This window comes from Leptonychotes weddellii, chromosome 15 (assembly GCF_054177405.1).
Source record: "Leptonychotes weddellii isolate Sample4059 chromosome 15, ASM5417740v2, whole genome shotgun sequence".
NCBI lineage: Eukaryota > Metazoa > Chordata > Mammalia > Carnivora > Phocidae > Leptonychotes > Leptonychotes weddellii.
Window position 1 is genome coordinate 12494065 of NC_138383.1, and position 19277 is coordinate 12513341.

The 19277-nt window shown below is 46.2% G+C and overlaps 1 protein-coding gene across 1 annotated transcript in view; it reads right to left on the reverse strand.

Moving 5' to 3' along the window:
* Positions 1-18398, reverse strand: part of PITPNC1 (phosphatidylinositol transfer protein cytoplasmic 1) — a 195009-nt gene extending 176611 nt beyond the window's left edge. The window contains exon 1 of the mRNA XM_081804672.1: positions 17200-18398. Coding sequence (XP_081660798.1) covers positions 17200-17247 — 48 coding nt within the window. The 5' untranslated portion in view covers positions 17248-18398. The remainder of the gene's footprint in view (positions 1-17199) is intronic.
* Between the last annotated feature and the right edge of the window lie 879 nt (positions 18399-19277).

Consider the following 19277-nt stretch of genomic DNA (forward strand, 5'->3'; position numbering starts at 1 on the left):
CTGCCTTCGGCTCAGGTCGTGATCCTGGAGTCCCTGGACTGAGTCCCGCATCGGGCTCCCTACTCCGTGGGGAGTCTGCTTCTCCCTCTGACCCTCCCTCCCTCTCATGTGCTCGCTCTCTCTCATTCTCTCTCTCTCAAATAAATAAAAAAAATCTTTAAAAAAAAAAAAAAGAAACAATTTCTACTTCCAAATTCACTAAGGATTATACCCTACAAGGAAATAGATCTATAATTGGTTTATATGGATATAATACATAATACATATGTGTGTGTATATAAGTGGCACATTAAAAAGAGGTCTTCCGTTTAAATAAAGAGTACATTCAGCTATAAAAAGAATCACATTAAGAAAAGAAGGGTTATTTTTAAAAGGAGGGCTCCAATTACACAAATAAGGAAAGGACATCCACCACTAAATAAAATGAGCTGAAATCTTCCCTTGTGTTACTACAGGAAATTGGCATGGCACTACTGGAAAGAGGGAAAATCTATATATAAAATAGAAAGGGGAGCAATATGTTATAAAAAAAAAGCACGGCTAAGATATAAAATACGGTAAAAGGGCACAATTGTGTGATTTACTTGTACTGGACCTCTTTGCAAAATAGCTTTACAAACAACATCACAAAGCACAGCCACCCGTTAAGCCGTTATGTTGGCCTATCTATTTTCAATGGCAATCTTGACACCCAAGTAAGAGACACACCACCATAGCAACATAAACATCATGGTGTTGGAGAATAAAATTTTAAGAAGCAATTTATAGCCCCTGCTGCCGGCTTGGAAATAAAACTAATCCTATAGCATTTGTTACTATGACATAACATTTCCACTGGCCAAACTCAGATCCAGTGGATACCTCAGGATTCCCTTCCCACGGGCCACTTGGAAAGGAGACTCCAAAATGTCTATTGTACTAGCTGGTCTCCCTAATACAAAGGTATTTAAAATGCGAGACAATATCATTTTCTGCATGGCTCAGGGAATGCACAATTACCAAGCATTCATGCAGCATCCATGGATGGACAATTATCACCCCTTACATTTGCCAAGTAAGCTCCCCACCTCCTGTGATCAGCCCCTGATGGAAGCCAAAAAGAGAGGCATTGAACAGCTGGGGAAACTGAGGCACCAGAAAATCGAGTCTTCCTAAATCAATTCATGGCTATCACACAGCAAGGACTCAGCTCCTTCTTCTAAGTTCACGTTCATACTCCTCGATATACTCGCACCACCCTAAACCAGAAACCCCAACATAGAGCAACCTAGGTATTCAAGGAGATAAAATGCCAAGGCGTCTTATTAAATGAAAGGGTAGAGAAAAATGAAAGGAAAATCATATTTGCCAGTAATTATGCTTTTTTCAGGGATGATATCCCTAGGAGAGGTGGAGCAATTACCAGGACTTAAAACGTGAACATTGTAAGGCGTGGCTGATTTGCAATTCAAAAAGCTCCAACAAAGGCAGAAAGATAGCTGATCATCCTGCTTAAAGAGGAGACACACCCAAAAGGTGTGCCACAGGGAGGATGGAGTGGTGGCAAAGCTGGGGAGTCCGCATCAGGGTGAGCAGGTTCTGGCCTGTGGTGGATCCTGAGCTCCGGGGTCTGCAACAGAGGCGTGGGCTCCGGCCCCAAACCACAGTCCATTAGCCCTGGCCACCACCTCTCCACTGCCTCTTTTTACTTTGTTCTTATCTTTCCTCCAAAACAGAGGCCAGTAAGGCCCTTGGGCAGTTCCTTCTCCAGGTCCACAGAAGAGACAAGCCCAGAACAACCTGGAGAGTAGCCGTTAGCGCAGATGAAAAATGCATGAATCTACAATGAAGCTTCTGGGACACCGGGGACTTGGCTGCTTTTGATCTGAGAACCAGTACTGAACCCCTTTTAAAAAATAAAATGGTGGGGCGCCTGGGTGGCTCAGTCGTTAAGCGTCTGCCTTCGGCTCAGGTCATGATCCCAGGGTCCTGGGATCGAGCCCCACATCGGGCTCCCTGCTCCGCTGGAAGCCTGCTTCTCCCTCTCCCACTCCCCCTGCTTGTGTTCCCTCTCTTGCTGTGTCTCTCTGTCAAATAAATAAATAAAATCTTTTAAAAAAAATAAAAATAAAAAATAAAATGGTTTCTGACACACATAACCAACATCTTTTAAAAAAAGAACCAACTCCTAGAGAAGCCCGGGTAAAAGGCTGAGGACCTATGTAAATAATGGCTAATCTCAAATACACCTGACCCTTTTGGAAATGTTTTTCTTGAAAAGGCTTAAGGGGATTATTCCATTTGGACAACTAATAGCCTAATTACTATTTTTTTTTAAAAACCACCACCAAGCTCCTTTTCAGCCAGATCTTGGCAAGGAATCTCGAAGTACACCCCTATCTGCAGCACCATAAGTCACGTCGCTGAAAAACATAATTACACTCAGCTGTGTCCAAGTTTCTGTCAACCACAATCCAAAAAAGGTGAGCTATTAAATCTTGACTCTAAAGAGTTTTTTTTTTTCATTTTGGACACGACGCCTCTTTATGAGCCGCAAAAACATCATATAAAAAAGCAAGCATTCATCATGGCCTTCCACAGAACATGGTTTGGGTCTCCAGCATGCATGGTACAATCTGTACTCCAATGATTAAATGCAATTCTAGTCCTCAAACTCTTTGCACTTGGAGCGGGGAGGATTAAATAACTACATTTCATAACTTTAAACCTGTCTCATTGAGCAAAAGAACGGTCTACTTTCATGGCACTTTCTAAGTATGAAGAAAACCACTTTTACCCACCGCATCGCTTTTATGGAGGCTTGAACTACTCCAGAATGATGATACGTATGCGGGGATATCAAGGGTCATATTTGTTTTTTGTTTTTTGTTTTTTTCAGCAGCACCAGCATCGTCATTATTTTAGATCAGAACAAACTTGCAGAATATTCCGGATGGAGGACTGTGTCATCAAGGCGCTAACCATAGGAAACTCAACATTTCAGAGGACCTGACCATGGGCTCAAGTCGTTAGTGATAACCCCTGTCTTCACAACTACCTGTCCAGACAAGTAGGCAATTACAAATTTAGTTCTCTCAAACATCTATCCAGCCTTGTTTCTCCATATTAATTGCCAATTACTGGTTTAACGAGAGTGTTCCCTTCTGAGGCTTCCTAGTTCAGGTGCATTCGAGGCTAAACACACCTGTAAAGTGTTCAGGCACATGCTTCTCAGACTGGATGGAAATTGAGGACCAACATTTTATTAGATCCCACAACTTTCCTGGATAGTGTAGAACAGATTTCTTGAGAGTGGCAAAACCATCGTCCTATAAAATCTAATGAAATCCAAGTTGTTGGCTGGTCAGTTGAAAACTATCTGCAGACCTCACTAAGAGAAATGACAAGAATGAAAATGTTACACAGTTTATTCATCAATAAGCCATCATACTGACAAATTATTTTTTTCTCCTGCATTAAACATTTATAAAAATTTTAAAAAGCCAACATTATAACTGAACTTCTTCAGAAAAAGGGTCCGGTTAATGTCTATTTCCACCTAGTACAGGAATAAAGCATTCTCATTAATCAAATATTCTGTCTTTTCCTTTAACAGAACATTTGTCTGTGCCAATCCTGTTTGTTTGGAATGCTTCCAAAAGGCACTGGTCCTTTTTCCTACCTTAGTAAGGATTCTGAACAAAATGCACTTTTTCTGTTAAATGATAACAGAAGTACTCCTGAGTTAAAGTTGCCAAGCACTTCATCTGTTGCTACAAAGATATAGGTTACTAACTGAATCTTTAATGCCCCCCAAGGTATGGATATGAACCCATTTTGTCATTTTCCTTCCTTGAGAGAAGGCAAAATTCAGGGTAAAAACTCAGATCCCATGAATTTCAGTTGTATTAGGTTTCGGGAAGTGGTGTATGAGAAAGTAATCAAAGCAACACCTCAAAAACAAAACAAAACACAACTGACCAGACACCTAGATTAGTAAATGCATAGGGACAGAAAGTGAAATGGTGGTTGCCAGTGGATGCAGGCAGGTGGAGTGGGGATTTCTTCTTCAATGGGTATAGAGTTTCAATTTTGCAAAACAAAGAGAGTTCTGTGGCTTGATGGTGGTCATGGTTGCCCAACAACATAAATGTACTCAATGCCACTGAACCGTATACTTAAAAATGGTTAAGATGGCAAATGTAGTGTTATATGTGTTATACCACAATTTTTTTAAAAAATTATTCTTTAAAAAACTGACCAGAACGTACACACCCAGCTATGTGTGGTCCCCTTCAAATAGTTCATTTTAGGAGATTATGTACCTGTGTAGTTCAATAGTGCTGACACAGCAAAACATCTCTGAATCTCCACTGTGGAACTTAGTGGGGCAGGTGTGTTTGGTTTTTTTCATTATCTTTACCATTTTCGATCACGGTACATGTCTCTTGAGGATCCTTTCTAATTTAGAAAAAAAATTTTTTTTCATTTTTAATTTAGAAAAAAAAATCTGACGGCTCCATTTCTGAAATAATTATCAAGTTAAAAATGTTTTAGTCCGTGTGAGGTGTGACTCTAAGAGAACAATATTAATTTGTGAGTGTGGGTTGTAAACTGCTTTGGAGGCGATGCTAATAGAGGAGAGCCAGAAGTTTCCGAGGAGCAGCTAACTCTGCAGGAAGGATAAATATACACCTTTGAATAGTACATTTTGATGATTTTCATACGCTCCAATTTGCTTACCTGCACGTGAAGAGTCTTTTAAATTTTCAACTAAATGTGCCAAAAACATGGCGTCACTTGTCTGTTCCCATTGTTATTCCTGATACTAATTTTGAGAAAGTCACAGGTGCTCATCAGCGAACCTCTCTGCTGCTCATGTCTATAAAAGCCAAAGGTTTTTACTGCCATTACAAGGAATAATTTCCAAAAGTGTAGGGGTGGTTCTCTTTTTAGAGCATGAGCTACTAAAGTTATTTTCAAAGGAACATGATTCACTTATCAAAGTTAAAGCAGAGGAATGTCACTTGGCTTAATACTTGGGTAAAATGGATGGTTCAATGGAAGATAAAACTAATGGACCACTCTCTTAGCTTAACTGGAATGGAGGAACTACTTTCCCCCAATTATTTCCTTTGATAACCCTGAACGAGTTCTCTGATCTTGAAGATTTTTATTCATTTGTGTAGGCGTGTGATAGATCTGGATCACCTTCCACCATTCCTTCCAGCTTTTGGATTCGAGGGAAGGCAGAGCGGGGTAGAGCAAAGAGCATGGGCTCTGCAGTCTGAGCAGCCTAGGTGTGGATGGATGTAGGACTACCAATGACTAGCCATGCAAGCAATGATGATCCACATCAAGAAAGGGGGATAATATCCAACTCATAGGAACGTTCTGAGGACTAAACCAAAAGGCACTCAACAGAAAATTTCTCTCCCTCCTTTCTGTGTGAAACGTACCTGCTATTAGTCCAAGCTATAAAAAGAGAAACCAGGGGTGCCTGGGTGGCTCAGTCCGTTAAGCGTCTGACTCTTGATTTCAGTTCAGGTCATGATCCCGGGGTCAAGAGACGGAGCCCCATATTGGGCTCTGAGCTCAGCACAAGTCTGCTTGAAAATTCTTTCTCGGCGCGCCTGGGTGGCTCAGATGGTTGGGCGTCTGCCTTCGGCTCGGGTCATGATCCCAGGGTCCTGGGATGGAGCCCCGCATCGGGCTCCCTGCTCAGCGAGAGGCCTGCTTCTCCCTTTCCCTCTGCCTCTCTCCCTACTCCTGCTCTCTCTCTCTCTGTATCTCTGTGTCTCAAATGAATAAATAAAATCTTAAAAAAAAAAGAAAATTCTCTCTCACTCTGCCCCTCCCCCTGCCGCATATGTGTGCGCTCTCTCGCAAATAAATAAAATCTTTAAAAAAAAAAAACAACAACAACCAGAAACCACATTTTTTTTTTAAAGATTTTATTTATTTATTTGACAGAGAGAGACACAGCGAGAGAGGGAACACAAGCAGGGGGACTGGGAGAGGGAGAAGCAGGCTTCCCACTGAGCAGGGAGCCCGATGCAGGGCTCGATCCCAGGATCCCGGGATCATGACCTGAGCCGAAGGCAGACGCTTAACGACTGAGCCACCCAGGCGCCTCCAGAAACCACCTTTTAAAACACTTACTTTCCAAACAGAACATTTCATGGGATGCATTGCTGAGGCATAAAGTGCTGACTCTTGTATTATGTACATAAAAGCAAGGTTACTCCAAGGCCACAGTCAGCCAGACCTTGTGATACAGGGTAACTGCCTAGCTCATGGATGCTGTGATCAGGAGAGGCAGAGCAAGGAACTGCCACAATTTATGTAAGACGCAAAGATGGAGATGGGTCAGATAAGCAGATATCACTGTCTCTATAAACTGTCCATACAAGTTGGAAACATTTTGCCAGACATAGTGATAAGTGAAACTTTGCCATTTTAACAATAAATAAATCCCTCCCCCCCAAAAAACACAAACAAAAAAGAATAGGGGGGCTAGGTGGCTCAGTCCATTAAGCGGCTGCCTTTGGCTCAGGTCATGATCTCAGGGTCCTGGGATCGAGCCCCACATCGGGCTCCCTGCTTCTCCCTCTGCCCCTCCCCCCACTTGTGCGCTCTTCTTGCTCTCTCAAATGAATAAAATCTTAAAAAAAAAAGAATAAATAAATCCCACTACAATAGTTAAAACTATAAAATATGGGAAAACTAGCAGAATACAAACAATCCAGCAAATAAGATCCAGTGCATTTGAGGTTTTCAACAACTTAATTATATCCAAGTTAGTGACTTTTCATTCCCCACTTGATAAATTTTCTTTTTCTTTTTTCTTTTTAAGTAATCTCTATACCCAACACGGAGCTCAAACTCACAGCCCCAAGATCAAGAGTTGCACGGTCCACCGACTGAGCCAGCCAGACGCCCCTAAGTTTTCTTCTAATATACAGATTAGTTATTTTTGGTGTAAAAATACACAAATTAGTGCCCAGAAACACCTGGATCTGGCCTTAATACAGCAAATATGATGACTTCAATGGTGTGTGTGTGTGTGTGTGTGTGTGTGTGTGTGTGTGTGTAGATGTGGGGCGGGGACCAGTCTTTGGAGAATAGCTGCTTAGATTAGGTGCTTAAACAACATTATTACAGGCTGTCATCAAATTAATTTGTTGGGCCAATCTTACTTCTTTAGGTGATTCATTTTGGGAAAGAAACAACACCCTAAAGATTGTCAGATATAATCCAAAGGATTTAAGGGTGATTTTTTTTTTTCTTTGCTCAGGAACAAGAGGAATCTAGAAGGTCATGCTTTACCCAAACTTAAAAGGAGCAAAAAAAGACATAAAAAAGTGAATAGTCATTAGATAAACTTGATCAAGAACCTACGTTAGCTACTTGTTTAGATTATGAGTCGACTTCCACTAAAGGCTAAAAAGGAACTTCAAGAGCAGGCCCCTTTTGTCAGAGGGCTGGGAAATGAAAGAATGAGTCACTTTAATACTTGATGTCAAAATCTTGGTGCGGGCCAGCTTTCGTGTTTCTAAATCAACAAACAGCATCGGATAATGCTGTTCAGGCAGTCTGCCAGAAAGTGGCGGGGGGACCCTAGCTTCCTTCCTGTGATGCGGGTGAAGCCGGTGGCCAAGACAGTGTGTCCTATGCAGTGGGGCTCCCTTCTAGTGGTCTGTCATCAGGGAGATTTGCCCAGCCTAGTGTGGTATGATCTTGCCATCCTAGACAGAGACTGTTGAGACAGAGTTTAAATAGCCAGTCAGCCTCCTTTGCAATAAAGCCAGTGATGGAAAGTCTTCAGGACATCTGTCTGGGATGAATCAGGCAGAAGGTTCAACTCCCATGTAGAACCAGCTCCTCCAGAATGTGTTTTCTAGGACTCATTTGGCTAACACACGATTTCCCATTCAATGCACATAGAAAGCAGAGACATGCGCTTGGAGCCTTAGCCAGAAAGGTCCCCAGGTACTGTTCCTTCCACTCATCATGGCCACCAGCCTCTGTCCCCTCGGGGTGGGAAGGAGGGGTGATGGTCCCCCAGCACTCCGAAGCCCTACAGTGGGCCTCAGGGCAGCTGTTCAAGCTGTGATTGCTTCTTTCCCCTAAGTATCAAGTTCTGACCTAAATTGTGGCTGTTCTGGTCCAAATCTGGCAGATTTTCTTCCCACACTGCTGCAGAAGAGAACAACCTCCTTCGGAAAGCTGTCTAAAAATCAGGACAACTAGAGCCATCTCCTTGAGGGCAGGGACCACATCTTTTCAGTGGATCATAATTCAGATTCAGCACTTTCTGTCAATGGCTCTGTCTCCAAACATAGATGTCTATGTTCATCCAGAGCCACCTCTATTTTTAAAAAAAATTTTTTGAGATGTATATTTTATGTACATTTTTTTTAAGGGTTATTTATTTTAGAGAGAGCAAGAGAGCATGTGCATGGGGCGGGGGTGGGGGAGGCAGAGGGAGAGGGAGAGAGGAACTCAAAAGCAGACTCCGTGCTGAGCATGGAACCCGAGGCAGGGCTCAATATTATGACCCTGAGATCTCGACCTGAACCAAAAATCAAGAATTGGATGCTTTTAACCGACTGAGTCACCCAGGTGCCCCTGTCCTAATCCATTTTAAAATGGCAGCGAGGGGTGCGTGGGTGGCTCAGTCAGTTCAGCATCTGCCTTCAGCTCAGGTCATGATCTCGGGGTCCTGGGACAGAGTCCCGCATCGGGCTCCCTGCTCAGCAGGGGGTCTGCTTCTCCCTCTCCCTCTGCCCTTCCACCAGCTCATGCTCTCTCTGTCTCTCAAATAAATAAAATCTTTAGAAAATAAAATTTAAAATTTAAAAATAAAATAAAATGGCAGTGAAACTTCTCTAGTGGCCTCTGGACTGTAAGCTCTAGGAGGGCAGGAATCATGTCTGCCTTGTTTGCTGCTCCATCCCTAGCACTTGGCCTGGCACTTGGCACATAGTTGGAGTCCAATAAATACTTGTGATATGAACACGTTCATGCTCCCCCGAGTGCCAACCTAGATACAAGAAATAATAATCTCAAGAGAAACTGTCAATCCAGCTCTTCTCCCTCTGGTAGGCAGAAAGGCCCCCAAGATTCCTGCTCCCTGGTGTGCACACCCTGTTTATCTATAATTCTCACCCCTTGAATGTGGGTGGGCCTGACCTAATCAGGCCAGTCTTTTTGAAAAAGAGTCTGAAGGTCAGAAATAACACATCAGAGAGATTCAAAGTTGCACCAGATGCTCTCCTATTGGACTTGAAGGGGCAAACTGCCATGTTGTGGACAGGGTCACATTGCAGGAAATGGCAGGTAGCCCCTAGGAGTTGGCGCCTAGTTGATGGCTGGCAAGAAAGGGGGGAATCTTAGTTTTATAACCACGAGGAACTGAATTCTGCCAATAACCCACACAAGCTTTGAAGAGACTCCAGCCCAACTAACCCCTTGATTTCAACTTTGAGAGATCCTGAGCAGCCATGCCATCAACCATGCTATCCCCAAACTTCTGGCCTACAGAGACTGTGAAATAATAAAGGGGTATTGTTTTAAGCCACTAAGTTTGTGATAATTTATTACAGAGTAATAGAAACCGAATACACTCCTCCAGAAGTTAGCAGGAAAGCAGAATGATGACATTAACTCCCAGGGAAGACTGGGCCTCAAGCTTCTCAGGGGGCATTGCTGAGCAATTTTTAAATGAAGATGTTTATAATATAAAAGAATCTCTAGCTTGCAAAATTTCAGGTGGTATAAAACCTAAGTGAAAAAAATGTAAACAATGTGAAGGAAGACAACTGGGCTCAGCTTTCCAGAAATGGTCCTATTTTTCCCAGCTTCTGCCAATCCGTTCATTAAGCATCTACTATGTGCCAGACTTGAGGTTTAATTAAGCATTAGAGCTGCCTACCCAATATGGCAGCCACCAGCCCCCCGTGGCCCTTGAGCACTACAAAGTAGCTAGTGGGCACTGAAATGCACTGCAAATGGGAAATAACACACTGGATGTCAAAGACTTAGTATGAGAGAAAAATAAGTGAAACTATGTTGTCACTATTTTCCTATGTGGGTTACATGTTGAAAAGATAACAGTGGGAATGAATGACGTACAAGCAAACAAGTAAGTACAGATTATGAGAAATGCTCCAAAGGAAATAAGTAAGTACAGAGATAAAGAATAGGAGAAAACTACTTTAGATGCAGTGGTCTGGAACAACGTCACTAAGGAGGTGACAGGTGACATTTCCACTTATAAACCCACAAGTTTGCTATAAACGTGCAAGTTTTAACACATGATGGCAACAGAGGCTGGAAGCTTAAGAGGGCTGACCGAGGCCAATGGCTGGTTGCAGGGCCATCACACTGTTCTATTCCCACTTAGGTTCCAGGTAAACAGCGCCCACTAGAGGTGTGCAGCCCCGAGATCCTGTGTGGAGGAATTGTTTTTAAGTTGGAGGATGTACAGTATGAAAAGTCAAGCATCCAAGATAATTTTTTTTTTCAAATGACTTTACATTTTCCAGATACAATCTGTTCTCCAGTTTTAATATCGGTAACACACTTGCACTTCATCGCCCATGGAGCCTATCAAAAAAAAAAAAGTCTCCACTTGGGAACACCACAAAATTCCCGATTGCCAGAACGAGACAGGGAGGGCGGGCAGTTGGCAATTTACAATCTGAAATTCTCCTTTTCCTCTCCCAGCAGGCTGAATTTACAAAAGATATATAAAACCTTCCTGACTGCTTTCTACAAATCAGCTGATGTCTATATAGGTCTTTTTCTCCAAACAGGGGCAGAAGTGTTAGCTAGTTTCCAAAAAAGTTTCCTGAGTTATTTGACCACATAAACCTCCCAGCAACAGAAAGCAGGCCAAAGCTCACACGGGCCAACCAGGGGCACCTGCGCCCTCACTCAGGCGGCTGAAGCAATGAACCTTGACGTACTTTTCCAGTAATCACTGCCCCTGAAAAACACGTTTACCGCCTGTCACTGTGCACACACTTTTATATTAAAAAAAGAAGAGGGCGCCTGGGTGGCTCAGTCAGTTAAGCATCTGCCTTCGGTTGAGGTCATGATCCCGGGGTCCTGGGATCGAGCCCTCCATGGGGCTCCCTGCTCGCCAGGAAGCCTTGCTTCTCCCTCTCCCACTCCCCCTGCTTGTGTTCCTGCTCTTGCGGTTTCTGTCAAATAAATAAAATCTTTAAAAATAATAATAAAATAAAATAAATAAAAGAAGAACTGTGAACCCTTCCCCCCCAAACACACACTTTCCTAATTGACACTCTGGGGCAAGGGGGTGGGAGGGGAGCATGGTGGATCTTAAAGAGATGGAGTGATGAAACTATATTAATTTTTTAAAAACTGCTTACAAAAAAAAAAAACAGTATTCTCCCTTCACCCGAAATGAGAGCTTTTCTGAAATGAAGAAGTATTACTCACTTAACCAGACACAAGGTTTTTAAGTCGGTTTTTAAGAGCCTCAGGGACTCACTCGCTCCTTTTGTAATGAACAGCACACGCTAATTACCATCCACTTTTAACTAAGGTTTCCTTAACAATAACCTCCGTTTTTTTTCAAGGCCCAGAATCTGTTTCATGTGGCTGGCAGACATTCACACTCAAATCACGAGGGGGGAGGGGGTATGCAGTGTCCTTTGCACAAAGTCAATTTCACTGACCAGCCGGGGAGAACAGCATCTGCTCCTTGTTGTCTGTTCCATTAGTGGTGAAAGGTTTGCACTTACCCATTAACCCGCCCACGTGCCCCTCCCGACCAGCAAGGGAGCTGTGCAAGATAGCTGAGCGGCATGAGGACGTCATTCCCTGACTGTGGGACAGGCACGAGGAGCTACCAGGATCACCCAGAAATCAAACTCATGACCCTGGCCTCGGTCCCTCCCATCTAGGCTAAGAGTCAGGAAAGAAAAAAAAAAAGTCAAAATAGTGCTTGTTCTTAAAAAACATTTTCAAAATTATGTTCAAGAGGAACCCTGGGGGAGGTATGTGAGATTAACCCAAGGAGCCTTTACTCTCTATATTCGGGAGTATCACTTTGTACAAAAAACAGCATCGATGCCAATACCAAACTTAAACAATCTTTCCCGCAAGAATTTCTGCCCCAATACTTGCAGACGCATTTCATGAGAATTGTTCAAAACAGGGAATAAGGAGCATTATTGGGCATTTTGGAATCTCCACTTAGGTCATTCCAGAGTCGGCACCACCCCAATCCCAAATCTGTTCTCAGAAATGTGCGCAAAAGAAAATTCTCCAGGGACCCAGGAGAGCCTGGATAAAGTGCACTGGCTCCCGGCCAGGGCAAAGAACAAAATAATAATCTGTATTAAAAAGTTGTTTTTCTTTCCTTTCCTTTCTTTCTCTCTCTTCTTTTCTTTTTTTTTTTTTAAAGATTTTATTTATTTATTTGACTGATAGAGATACAGTGAGAGAGGGAACACAAGCAGGGGGAGTGGGAGAGGGAGAAGCAGGCTTCCTGCTGAGCGCGAGCCTGATGTGGGGCTCGATCCCAGGACCCTGGGATCATGACCTGAGCCGAAGGCAGATGCTTAACGACTGAGCCACCCAGGCGCCCCTCTCTCTTCTTTTCTTGGAGGGGAGGGAAGTGTTTCTATTTTTCATTGTGCAATGAATCCCTGAGGACCACAAATCCCTAAAAGCGTGCCCATTAACGTTAATGCAGTCAGAATAGGAACTGTTAAAACACCAAAGCAAGTAATGAAAACAAAAGCATTCCTGCCTTAATATTAGGATGTGCTTAGTTCTTGAAGGTGCTGATCTTACTGATAAGAACCTGCCAGGGAGGGGTGATCTTCAGACTCCTCCAAGGAGTCTCGAAGGTAGAGTTTGGGATGCTGGCAGCACCAAGTGGCAGCACTAAGGAGAGGCTTGGGGCAAAGCGGCCTTGAACTCCACCACAATCTCCTCGGAATCACACATCCAGAAGAAGCCACCCCATTAATCTAAGGAAAACCAGTAGATTTGTTATACAAGAGCAACTTCAAATAAAGCCCCCTGGCCTTCCTTCTGGTCAGCTGACCAAATGTCCCCTAAGTAGACAGAAGGTCAGAGTCTGTCTCCAAGCCACCTTCAACTAGAGACTACTGAGGACACTTAGTGTCCCTGCTTTGCATAGCGGGTTTAAGAATAATATTTCCTAGGGGCGCCTGGGTGGCTCAGTTGGTTAAGCGACTGCCTTCGGCTCAGGTCATGATCCTGGAGTCCCGGGATCGAGTCCCGCATCGGGCTCCCTGCTCGGCAGGGAGCCTGCTTCTCCCTCTGACCCTCCCCCCTCTCATGTGCTCTCTCTCATTCTCTCTCTCTCAAATAAAAATCTTAAAAAAAAAAAAAAAAAAGAATCTACACCACCAAATGTTCCAAATGAAGACGGTGACAACTGTTTCTTTCTTCTCTTTTTAAAGATTTTTATTTACTTATTTGACAGAGAGAGAGACAATGAGAGAGGGAACACAAGCAGGGGGAATGGGAGAGAGAAAAGAGGCTTCTCACTGAGCAGGGGGCCCGATGTGGGGCTCGATCCCAGGACCCTGGGATCAGGACCTGAGCCAAAGGCAGACGCTTAATGACTGAGCCACCCAGGCACCCACAACTGTTTCTTTAGAGCCAACTATTAGCACCCAGGAACCTTTACTGTTTAGAACTTTCCAATGAATGGGCATATATTCAGTTCAGAGATGACACTGAACATAAATGAAGAAACTATTCTAATGAAGTTTCTTATTAAAATTAATCCATAGGATGTTACCTCTTAAAATTCTTCATCCTGAAATTGTCTAAAAAAACAAAACAAAACACCAACACTCTGATCTAGACTGATCTAGACTGTGGTTGAGCTTTATTTTCTTTATGCCCCAAAGCTGCTCCTCTTTCCTGGAACTAGGGAACGTTTTATGAATTAAAATAAGGCTTAGATAAATAGTAGAATCCAGTACCCTCTACAACAATTGAAAAGGTCTTTGATTTTTCATTAAGTTGATAGTGTCGACTCTATTTTCAAGAACTGGTTTTTCCTTTTTCTGCATTAAATACCAGTGACAAGCAAAGAGCAGCATAAAGAAAAACAATGCGTTTTTACCATGGCTCTGGTTGTGGCTTGGCTATTAACTAGTTGTGTGACCTGGCACACATTATTTAACCTTTCTGACTCTCAGTTTACACATCTGCAAAACGTGGATAATAGCACACGAGTTCCCCCTAAGCTCCCCTCCACCAGAGGTTAAACAGGATAAGGCCAGGCAAGAAGAATGGACAGTGTTGGTTCTCTGACTCCACATTTTCAAAAATATGGGCGCTCCTAATTAACCATGGGGGTGAGACAGAAATAAATTCCTGAAGTACCGTGTAGATAGAATCAGGCCCAAGCAAATAAAGCCTTTGAAGCAAAAGTTAGGTTTCGAAGAGTCTACCTAAGTCGATGGTAACTGTCTTCTTTGAAGACACTGTTAAGTTCCTTCCCAGTTTTTAATGTTAAAGACAGGGCTCCTGGGTGGCTCAGTCAGTTAAGTGTCGGCCTTTAGCTCAGGTCATGATCCCAGGGTCCTGGGATAGAGACCCATGTCAGGCTCCCTGCTTAGTGGAGAGCCTGCTTCTCCCTCCCCCCCTGCTCGTGTGCGTGCTCTCTCTCTCTTTCTCTCTCAATCACTGTTTCTCAAATAAATAAATAAAATCTTTAAAAAAAAATAATGTTGGGGCGCCTGGGTGGCTCAGTCGGTTAAGTGGCTGCCTTCAGCTCAGGTCATGATCCCAGGATCCTGGGATCGAGTCCCGCATCGGGCTCCTTGCTCAGCAGGGAGTCTGCTTCTCCCTCTCCCTGCCGCTCCCCCTGCCATTGTGCTCTCTCTCTCTCTCTGTCAAATAAATAAATAAAATCTTAAAAAATAAGTAAATAAAAAATAAAAATTAAAAAAAATGTTAAGGACAGTAGGACAGTGCAAGGGCGGGGGGCGGGGCGATGGTGGACACTGGGGGTTTACTACCAGTCAGACTCCAGGGATCCAACCTCTGGTGCACTGGGCCTATTTCCTCACCCATCATCTGGCTTGGAAAATCTGAAATCCTATCAGTTTGAAATCTCTATCAATCTAAACTGTCCCCCCACTTCTCTAACCAAGTGGAAAACTACAAAATACAACTTTTTAAGAAACTGAATCATGCTTTAGTCCAAATGAATTACACATTAATTAAATCATAATTATACATTCTATTACAGGTGGAGCCTGATTTCATTTGCCAATTAAGAAAGGGCCTCTGAAAAAAAAAGAAAGGGCCTCCACCTGTACATTCAAAAGTGATTACTTCACCCTGAAGTGGTGGGTATTTTAGTAGCATAGATAAATAAGTTGCTTAAGAGCTGTGCCTGAATGTTCAGGAAGCTTGTGAAGAAAACCAACCAGAATAAAGAGAAGAAAAAGATTCTGAGGGTAGTAAGAAGATTCTAGAACTGGTTATTTTCTTGACTATCACCTCCGTTTGGGGGATATTTCATGCAGTACCGACATTACCCCTAGATTCCAAACTCCTCTCAATAAATAAAGTCACCGGGGAGAGATGAAGAAGCGCAAGCACCTCCAGGCTGAACTGCTCCAGATCAGCTGCCCAGGGAGTGGGAAGAGCTCAACGTTTTCTAGAAATACTCTGGTTAGCCAGGGTCACTCATTTGCCTCCCCGACTCCCCGCACAGCTGTGTGCTTCTCCTGGATTTACATGGTCGGAATGCACCCCCAAAACTCTGCCTACCCACGTGGCTTCCATCCTTCAAGACTCTACTCCAATGTTACCTCCTCAAACGCCAAGCAAGAAGGAACGCTAGGTTGATCATCCTGGTGGGGGCTGACCTTTCTCTTGGGGAGCCAGTGTTCCTGGGATGTATGTTTTGTCAACTCGGAACTACTTTGATCTTGCCTTGGATTGTACTTGGGTCTTGCCTTAACACTTGACCCGGATGACAGATTAAGATAGCCCCTCGGGAGCACAACCGTTTCATCGGTTAAATATCTTTTTCTTTCCGAAAGCACCTATCCCCTTCCATAAGGTAATGACTCAATAACATATCTGATAAATTAAATGCTCTGTATTTACGTATAAATACGGTTTGGCTCGCCGGTTTCTATGGCACACTAAATCACCCTAGTGAGTTTCAAATTTCCCTGATTGGCTTCACGCTTCCTTGATGTCCCTGGACAGGCGCTAAGCAATTGTGAAAGCACCAAAAAGGTAGGGGAGGCAAGGGGGAAGAAAGGGAAGCCGGGGCCTGAATAATCCTCACTGAGTCATCATTTCCTGAATTATGGAACTTGCTGCTTCGGGGGGATCTGAAGAAGAACAGGAGCAGCGGGTGGAGGACGAGCCCCCGCCCCCCGCCCGCCCTGCAGCGGCAGGACCCGGAGCCCCGGCCGAGCCCGCACCCACGTGCTGGAGCGCCCTCCTGTGGCCGCGCCGCAGTCCCCGCCGCTCCCGGCTCGCCCGCAGACCATGCTCCCCGCCGCTAAAGAAACAAGAGACGCAGAAAGTTTCCGAGCCAGGCGGGTTTGCGAAAGGTCGAAGCCAGGTCTGCGAGCCTCTATGAGCGGGCGTGGCGGGAGCGGCGCCCAGGCTGGCGGCGACCGCGAGAAGTCCGGGCCCAGGAGGACTCCCCTAGGGCTCTGAGGTGCCCCCCGGCGGGGCTCGGGGCCTGGAGATCCTGAGGGCAAAGGCTTCTCCCGTACCCAGACCTTACAGCAAAACTCATGGAGCGGAGCCAGAGCCCAAGCCAGGACGGGGTGCCTCCCCCCCACACCCCCAAGCTACCAGGACGCGCTTGGGGCGCTTGGGTTTGCTTTATTCATTTTATTAATTGGAGGGAGGGGTGCACCAATTCCCTCTGGTGCATCCGGATCCCCAACAATCAGGATTCTGGGTGCCCCCCAAGACTCCCCCTAGAGTCTACCGCCCCACCCAACGCCGCCCTCCCCCGCTGGGGTGACAAGTGGAAACAGCAACTCCCCTTCCTCCTCCCCTCCAGCCTTCTTGGGAGGTAATGCTCCAGCAGGGTTTCCCTGACCGCCCGCACAAGACCCGCCGACCGGGAGGCGGCAGCGGGGTAACGCGGCGCCCTGGGGCGGGGGTGGGGGACGGGAGCGGGAGAGGCCGGGCCCGGTGCCGCGCGGCGCTTACCTCGTCCACGGTGAGCGGCATGCAGATCCGGTACTCCTTCAGCAGCATGGTCCTGCCGGCCGCGCGCCCCCGAGGCGGGAAGCGGGGGGGGGCGCCCCCTAAACCAACAAAGCTGCCGCCCAGGCGCAGGATAGGGCGCCCGGAGCCCTGCGCTCGGAGCCGGCCGGCGAAGCAGCCCCGGCGGTGCGCTCAGCTCCTAGCTTCCTCCTCTCCGCCGGAGAGCATGTCAAGGTTCGGGTCCGGGTGTTCGGGGCTCCGCCGCCTTCTTTCTCGCCGAGGTCGGTCCTCCCGGAACGCGGTGTTGCAAAGTCAGGGAGGGATCAGGGAGGGATCAGGGAGAGAGGGAGGGAGACCCGCTGGAAACCGCTCAGATCGGCAGCCCCGGGCGGTAGGAGCGGCCGCCGGATCAGGACATGCCCGGTGGCGGGCAAGGGAGGAAAAAAGAGAGATTTCCGAAAATTAAAACGAATGCACAAAAGTCACCCGCTCGATCCGCCTCCGAAAGCAGACATGAACCTGGTGACCCCCCTTCCCCGGCGGGTCTGCCAATGCTAATGTCACCAGGAACACATTGCAGCCGGTGCTGGGGATGCTGACTTTTCCAGACAAAGGCTCGATCGGCTCCTCTCCCCGGGCGGTAAACAAGATTTCCTGCTCTTTTTAGGGCCCGTCCCCGAGGCACTCCAGGGCTCGCAGCGGGAGAAAAAGGAAGCCGCCGCCGCTCGGCTCTGTCGGACTGGGGCCCGGGGTTCCTCCAACCTGGGCTCGCGGCGGCGAGGGGCGGGCGAGAGGAAGCTGGCGCCTTCCGCGCACGTCCCCTCCCCCGAGTCCCTCGGCTCCCCGAGCGCCGTGCGTGCCCGCGAGTTCGCAGCCACCGCGCCGGGGCCGGAGAGTCCGCGCCGAGCTGCAGTGTGCCTCGGGCCCGGGAGGTGGGTGCGGGAGGAGCGAGCGCCAGCGAGGCTGACATCAGCAGCGGCCGCGGTGGGGAGGGTAGCCCCATCCGGCCAATGGGGAAATGGCAAAGAATGTGGAGGATTTAAACAAAACAGCATGTCTCTCCGCGGCTCCTGCCAGACGGCAGGGCTGCCCCGGAGCCGAGCCCGGCCGGCGCTGGGGAGGATCGGCAAAGGGAGCTTCTTCCCTGGCTCCTTTACCCTTTGAACCTGTTCTCAAGATGTTCCCTGGGTGCCAGGGGTGCTCTGCCCGCCCCCCACCCCATCCCACCCCACCCCCCGCCCGGCTAGCTTCTGGTTTCCAGGTGCAGAAGTGTTTCTTGACCTTTGGAGAAGCTCTTTACAAACGCCCACCCCGAGTGTCTTCCCTTTGGTCCGGTGAGCAAGCCCAGCGCTGGAGTGGCGATGGGCTTTGGGAGCATGAGACCCAACTCTTGCCTGGCTTCCTGACTGGTTTCGGAGAGGGAATCCTGGATAACTGGGAGGTGCCACAGCGTGGAAGAAAATGAAGCACCCGACCAGAGGGAACGGGAGGCGGACGTAGCCTTTTCACCTCTCCTGGCCTGCTCTGCTCTCCGACCGCAGGCTTCTCGGGGCAGCAAGAGTACGTTTTCCTGTCAGCACTCCTAAGTTCAAAAAGTCACAGCGAAATGTCAATGAAAATGCCTGGAGTGGTGGTACTTCATCCATATTAAACAGCTCCCTCATTTTAACCACAAGAGGCACATTCTTCAGTTACTCAGGAAGCTGCATGTAACTGCTGAAGTCTGTTTTTCATTTGTCTGGTATTTTTAAGCTTGTTTTTCTGAGAAGTTGCTGGATGAAAAATGCATCGTTTGCCTCTATGCAGAATAACCTGCAAGCATCATCTTTTCTCAGAAAAATACGTGTGCTCTACCGCCCTGCAGCTCCTCACAGAGCTCGGATGGTGCTGCAGATGGTCTCGATATTACAGTATTTAAAATTATGATTAATAAATAAATAACCAGTGTAACTATGGTGGGCTGTGGCGAAAAACACCCAGATGGCTGGAGAGAATTTATAACTGTGTGAATATGATACAAAGCCTCATAGAAAAACAACACCCTATATCCAGCTTATATTTTAGGGAAAACTATTCTCTAG